Source organism: Netta rufina, assembly GCF_964035555.1.
Source record: "Netta rufina genome assembly, chromosome: 11".
NCBI lineage: Eukaryota > Metazoa > Chordata > Aves > Anseriformes > Anatidae > Netta > Netta rufina.
The window spans coordinates 6,646,465-6,653,282 of record NC_140134.1 but is presented as its reverse complement, the minus strand read 5'-3'; the positions used below and the strand labels follow the sequence as shown (position 1 = coordinate 6,653,282).

Sequence of the window (6,818 nt, the reverse complement as noted above, 5' to 3'; positions counted from 1 at the left end):
CTGTAAGGTTCTTTGGTCTATGCTCTGTCAGTTTACTGTCCTTACCAGGTTTTTATATTCCATGTGTCAGCTTCTACGCCTGTCTTGTTTGCTTAAGCCAAGCTGTGTCTTAAAACAATGACATGTACAAGCTGCTGACAAAAGTCTTATTGAAAATACTCATTTTACCTTCCTTGTTTTTGCATAGTTTAAAGAATTGTTAAAGGATAACAAAAGAGGTCTTCCTTTTTAGCATCCATGCCTTCAACTCAACATTCCACCAATCAGATCCCCCAAACTATTTGCACTAATGTAATCTACGTGCAAAGAATGGAACTTGCACTCTCCCATTTCCCAACACAGCTACTTTTTTTTTCCTGGCCTGGGACATCCCATTTCAGATTCCTGATTATGGCAGAACTGACAAGAACAGGAAAAATTGATGCATCTCAGTCCGTCATCCTCTTCCAGTTTTACTTAGTTTTGGTTTACGTTTTCAACACAATTTTCTTTGTCTCCTCTAACCAGCTGGAGGCATTGTCTGGTACCCATTTCATCTTTATAGAGAGACAAAGGACTTAAACCTAGAAAAACAGAATAAATCACTAGTGTAACTGTTTGACTAACTCCTGTAGGTTATGGATATTTCCTACTTAGTTCACAGACACAACCGCCAGATCAGCAGTCCTTGTGTGTTTCTGAAATGCCTCTCTTGTTGCTCTGTGCTCTCATCTCTCATCTTTCTCAAACCATACTCTCTGACAGATCCCTCGCTCATGTCTGAGAAGGCAAGTCTTTCTGGAGCTGGCTAGGGATTTCCTAGTCAATAAGAATTTCACTGGCCTTTTAAAGTACCTTGTCCCATCCTTGTTCCTTCTTTAATCTTTCCTAATTACCTCCTTTTGCTTTCACTCTGCATATTTAGGCTGAATAGTACAAGATAGGTGAATTGGGATATCCATAGGCATTTATGAAAATAATACATGCCACACCTTGTTTGTTACAACCCATATGCCCTAATTAATTAGAATCTAACTTGTGTTCTTATGGGTGGCTTGCTTTTAAAACCTCGCCTCGTTCATCCTTAGGTCTACTGTCATCACGTTCTCCATCAGCAGTTACCTTTTAGTGTCCCACCAAGCCTCTAACCCATAGTCTGCTGAGGACCATCTGCTCTTCTCATGTGCCTTTCTACTGATACCAAAATAATTTCCATCTGACTGCCCTGTGCTTTGCACGAATAAAAACCTTTCGGGCTGCCGCTTCTAAAGTAGATTTACCTTCAATCACCATTTATTAAATCTCTGTCCATTAAAAACCATAGCTTGCAGAAGCTGTGTGCATTAAGCCTGATTATAGAGTCGGTAGAGAGGAGAGGGAGGGGGACAGCAGTTTGTATCAGTGCATTGCCTTGTTTTTCTACTTGCCTCGCTGGCTGGTAACACTTGTGACAGGGTGCATATCAGAACAGGGGTCTCATTACTTGGCTCTGAATTTGTTTTATGCATCTGTGAGACTTTATTTAAGCTGTACTTCAATGATTGTTGGTTTCAGGCTCAGACTGTATGACTAAAATCAGAGTTTTCTTTGGTGGTGGGGTACTAGGTTCCTTATGGAGGGTAAGGGCCAGGGAACTATGAAAGGAAGAGGAGGAAAGTTCACAGGTTCCTTACGGAGGATGAGCGGCTCCTTCAAACGCACTTCATTTAAGGGCTCTGCATCTGGATCACAAAAGGTAAGTCTGCAGTTACCCAAATAACACGACGTGAAGGAAGCAGATGGAGGCTGTCTGTTTGCCCTTTGTATTTTTAATAGCTGGTACTAATTTAAATGAAAGTGATTCTATTTCCTTTTGTGCTCTGTTAAATCCCGAGGGTATTGGCTGTGTTCATTGCACTGGTTCTGACAATGAATCTTAGCCCTGTTTGGGGAGTTCTTTCACACGCACGCTGTCTTCGGATAAATATCACCAAACAGGGCTAGACTGTAATCCTGTACGTAGTTAAAATCGTATTTTGATGACTGTTGATACTTAGTGTTCATGCGAAATTCAGATGCAATCAATGAGAAGACTGATAGGATCTGTAACAGGTTCTGACGTGATTCACTGAACGTCTGCAGCAGGCACATTTTATGAGAAGTACACTTTGTGGTTAGTTCGTGTGCTGTGCAATATACGAATGAAAAAGTAAGTGAGGGAGAAAGAAGACAGGAGATTGCTTTCTAACGTGTAAACTCACGCGGTTGTCACAAGCTCGCAAGTTGTAGATGCAAGTTAAGGCTTTTTAGTAACCAATGAACTATTAGATTTTAAATGTGAAATGATTTTGAATATATCTTACGGATTGTCCATTTGTAACAATATACAGACTTCAACTCAGGATTATGTAAATTTTATCTCCACTGACCGTTCTCAAACTGACTCCATTCAAATAATGCGAAATAGATTTCTCTTCTCTTCTTACCCGCCAGCCCTCTTGCCTCTAACTGCTGTTGGTATTCATAACGTTCAAGTGTCAGATTATAATAAAAGTGAGTCTAAAAGAACAAAATTGAGAGAAAAAAACATCTGGCAGTATCATGGAGGAAATTGTTTATTGATACAGAGGCAAGTAGAATCTATTAAAATGTTTCCTTAAAAAATAATCTGTTCTATACTATATGAAGTATTAGCCATGGTCATCTGTGAAAGCAAGAATGACTGTGTCTAGTTTTGGGGGACTTCAACAGAGATTGATGGTCATGGGCATCACCAGATGAATAGTAGGCACCGTGTACGGATAAAGTCATTTACAGCAGTGTCTTATATAAAGTAACTAGGGAACCTGGCTTCTTTGTCTGCTAAAGAGATTGACATCAAGTTGCATGTGATGCCATAATATAAGCCATATTACAAATGTTGAGTGCTAGCAGAAAAAAAAGTGCATATTTCAGCTATAATGGCCATGTTCCCAGGCCCCTGGAACAATCAGAACAAGAAAATGTTCTAACCATTTTAATGGGCTCAGCTTTTTTCTCTGCTGAGAGGCGTAAGAGCATAGTGGCATATTAGAACGTCAGCTAATACCTAGTAACAGAGTCACTGTGTGTTACACTTCCCATTACTTGCACAGTGAATTCTTAAAATACCTCATGGCTGTGTGCAAAGAGTGTGGACAAACAGGCTGTCCTCCAAGGCACTCCCATTCTCACAAACAGCTGCTTAGTGCTTGCTTTGCCAACCAGAAGACTTCAGATGTCAGCAGTAGTTTCTTAGACTGGCAATGTTAACTTTATTGAGGAATACAAAGAAATAGTGATAAGGAATGTCAGGGTTTCTCCTTCAAAATGTTGTTTTCTATATGCAGCATCACTTGAATATGACAGGGCAGAATAGGAAGTCTGTAACACATGTGTAGTGCCCCAGGTGCAGGCAGCTTTTTTTCTGTCCACAATCCTATCTTGATACTGCAAGAAGATAGAATTCTACCTCCTGAATGGAGTAAGTCAGAGTGAAATACGTGATTAAACTTGTTTAATCTTTTCCCATCATTCACATAGGAAAGGCAAGAAAAGGAAGGTGGAAGAACACAATGCAGATTTTCATTTTCATAATGAGGTTTGATTTGTGATTTTTTTAAAAAGGAATGTTTAAAAAGGTGAAAAATCTTCATGTCTTACTTGCTGTAGTCTTCCTAAATCTTTTGGTGCCTGTTGCTTTAGAGCTCATTTTAGGAATAAAAAAATAACTTTTGTGAGAAGAATATTTTATGTGTATGTAGTAGGCTGGGAGTGTACTTCTGAGAAATGATGGATGTTGTCTCTGAGATTAATGGTATGATATCAGCATAAATGCAAGACAAAGTCGTCATCTTCAGGAGCTGACACCTTGAAGGAAATTTGAATGATTTTGTGCTTTGGGGAGAAGGTTTTGCATTGAATGTAAACTTTTGCTAATGGTACAGCTGAAAAGAGGAATTGAAAATAGTCTTGAATGTGTGTGTTTTGCAGGAATGTAGTACTTTGTTAATCTTAAAGTATATGTTTTGTGTGCTTGTTACGGTAATAGTAAACTTCCAACAGGAAAAAAAAAAAGGATTAGTGGGATGAATTTATTTTCTGCTCCTAAACTGTTCACCAAGAAACTGTTATTTCCTTCAAATTACCATACCTATTGACAGGTCTTTTTAAAAATAAAAATAAAGCATCATGGGTTTATTTGGAACAGTGATGTGCAACTGTTTAACTTGACAGTTCTGATTAGACAGACCGCTTGGTAAGAGTGGAATTGGTTTCATTTGCACTCCTTTAGAGTATTTCAAACCTCTTCTTTTTTTTTTTTTTTTTTTTTCCCCCAAAAAAAAATTCTGCTGTGAATAAGAACTGCTCTTTCCACAAACATTCTGGCCAGTGTCTCAATGACTCAAGAAGTAACTGCTGTGGTTTTTTTTTTTTTTCAGTTTGGGGAGTCAGATGAGTGAGGGAAGTAAGAAAATGTTTAGGTATAATAATTTATTTCGGGTAGACTTTTATGGCCCTAGAGAATAATATAGGCAGGCTTGTGTATGGAGAACAGGCCATCAGTTGCTCCTTCTCAAAGTATCCAAATGTGTACTTAGCCGTACGTGATCGCTGGGACAGACTCGTGAACTCAGAGGCAGCAGCACGTCCTGTACTCTTCAGTCCCACGAAAGAAGGAAATGTAAAATTAGAATAATCTACAGCTATCACAGTATCAATACTGTATCTGTGTTCTTAGAAGAAACTAAAAAAATGCAATGTTTGAGTCTGATTCTGTGAAATTTTTGATTCATTCTTATGCTGTTTTACAGAGGGGAGTCTGCTGGCTCTTTTACTGAACTGCCTTGCTGAACCAGCACTGAATCAATTTAGAGTTGATTTGTTGTCTTAATGTTCTTCTCCAAATTGGATGAGAGCATTGTAAAACATAGTCTGTAATAGAGTATGTGTTAGAGATGTGAGATCAGTACCAGCTCATCTCAACAAGAGTTGGAAATAAATCTTTTAACCCTCTAAGCAGGATGCACAGTTGGCCAAGGGAATTATAAGGCTTTTGTTTCGCTATGACCCGCAGTCCAATGGAAGAATATCACTAGAGTAGAGGATTTATGCAGTTTGAAATACAGGACAAAAGGGTTCCTCTAGGCGTGTTTCCTGATGTCCTGTACATTTCTTCTCCAGACCAATACTGTTAGGTACAGCTTTTAGGAGTCTCTCTTATTTGTTGTCAGGAATTGTTGGTAAGGAGGTGGCTGTGCTCTGCAGGCCTGAGTCACGGCATGGCTGGGCGTGCAGCATTGCAGTAAGCCCCTTCTCTACAAGTCAGTACCCTGCAGACATCCAGCAGGAGCAGATGGTGTGTGCATACGGTGAGTAATGTGTGATCCGTAGCATGAAGGAAAGGTTACCACAAAGGCATGGCAGCTTACTGTTTGTTCTGCTGTTCAGGATAGGGTGCCAGCATGGAGTCAGAGACAGCACTTCTTGCCCTGCATTAGCTGGTAAAGCTCTGTGTGCCTCTGCCCACAACCATGCCCATGTACAACCATTGTGCCATTACGACATCCAGCACTGGAAACGCCATGGGCTTTGCTGGAGGTTTTTGGCAGTGTTCAGTGTGTTTGAGCCTAAAGCTTTGGCACATTTTAAAAACTGATGCTAGCTGTTACTTAAGAAATGTTCCTGTGTCAAAACACCGGTATGTCTGGCCAAATACTGTGTGAACCCCACAATGTATGGCAAATACAGACTGTCCAGCAGAACATGTACATGTCTTGTGAATCGCAAGTGTCATGGTAGGCTTGGCCTGGTGTCTAGCACCTAAGAATTGTGTTCATACCTAACACCTTTCACCCTCCTTTTACATTGAAACAGTGTACAAATTATGTGTACAGAGGAGCTACTTTTAAGGGGTGGCGTGTTTGAAATGTTCCTTAATGTTTGACTTGAACTTACGGCAATGATGAAAATAAGAGTGGCACTTCAGAAGTGGAGAGAACAAAATCCTTCCCCAGAAGTCATGTCGCGTACTGAATGTCAGAATCTCCTCGTCACTTACAGAGTAACGTTGTTTGCTTTTTAGCAATTTGATGCTCTTCTGACCAGCTGTTTATATACAGTCCTGGCAACTGTAGGATTCACATGCATCTGTCTCTCGTAAATGTGCTTCACTGAGAGTTTCCCAGCAGCAATCACTCCTACTCTGTTTTAAAATAATAATCCTGCCCTGGATGTTTGGTTCACGCTACACTTGACAGTCCTAGCTTAGCAGCATCTCCAGCTGAAACAGGTCAGGTTGCCCAGATGGAGTGCAGGCAGACTGTGGAGAAGGAAGCCACTGAAAAACTTGCAAATTTGGGGAAAGTAAAAAGGCAGGGGCTGCTGAAAAGATATGTGAATTGCAAGGAAGAGTGGGAGGACAGTGAGTCGTGCAACCCTGGACTAAAAAGCTTCTTCCCCACCATTTAGGCTGTAAAACTAGTGCATATATAATCTCTAAAGTTTAACTGGTGTCCAAATGAGTAAAAAACAAAGGAACCCTGATGAACAGTTGCAACGTGATTAGAGACGAAGCTGAATTAACGTCACATTTAGCAAAATGAGGAGACTGCAGGTATAGAGAATGTAGATTTTTTTTTTGTAACTATGACAACTGATTTCCCTAGTGCATCCAGAGTCTCATCCAAAACTCAAGAAACTGATTAGAAGCTTATTTTTAATGGTAATTTCATAATCTTTAATGGGTAACAGTGGCTTTTTTTTCAGTAATCTTACTATTTCTGAACAGGGTGATACTTTCTGTGATTTTAATAGCATTCCTCTGACATGCGATCCAGCAG

At 40.0% G+C, this 6,818-nt stretch overlaps 1 protein-coding gene across 1 annotated transcript in view; it reads left to right on the top strand.

Annotated features, from left to right (window-relative positions):
• Positions 1-1,657: 1,657 nt before the first annotated feature.
• The window catches only part of TRPM1 (transient receptor potential cation channel subfamily M member 1), a gene marked incomplete at both ends in the record, with an annotated part of 75,564 nt that continues 70,403 nt past the window's right edge, over positions 1,658-6,818 (top strand). Inside the window, one exon of the mRNA XM_084293513.1 lies at positions 1,658-1,714. Coding sequence (XP_084149639.1) covers positions 1,658-1,714 — 57 coding nt within the window. The remainder of the gene's footprint in view (positions 1,715-6,818) is intronic.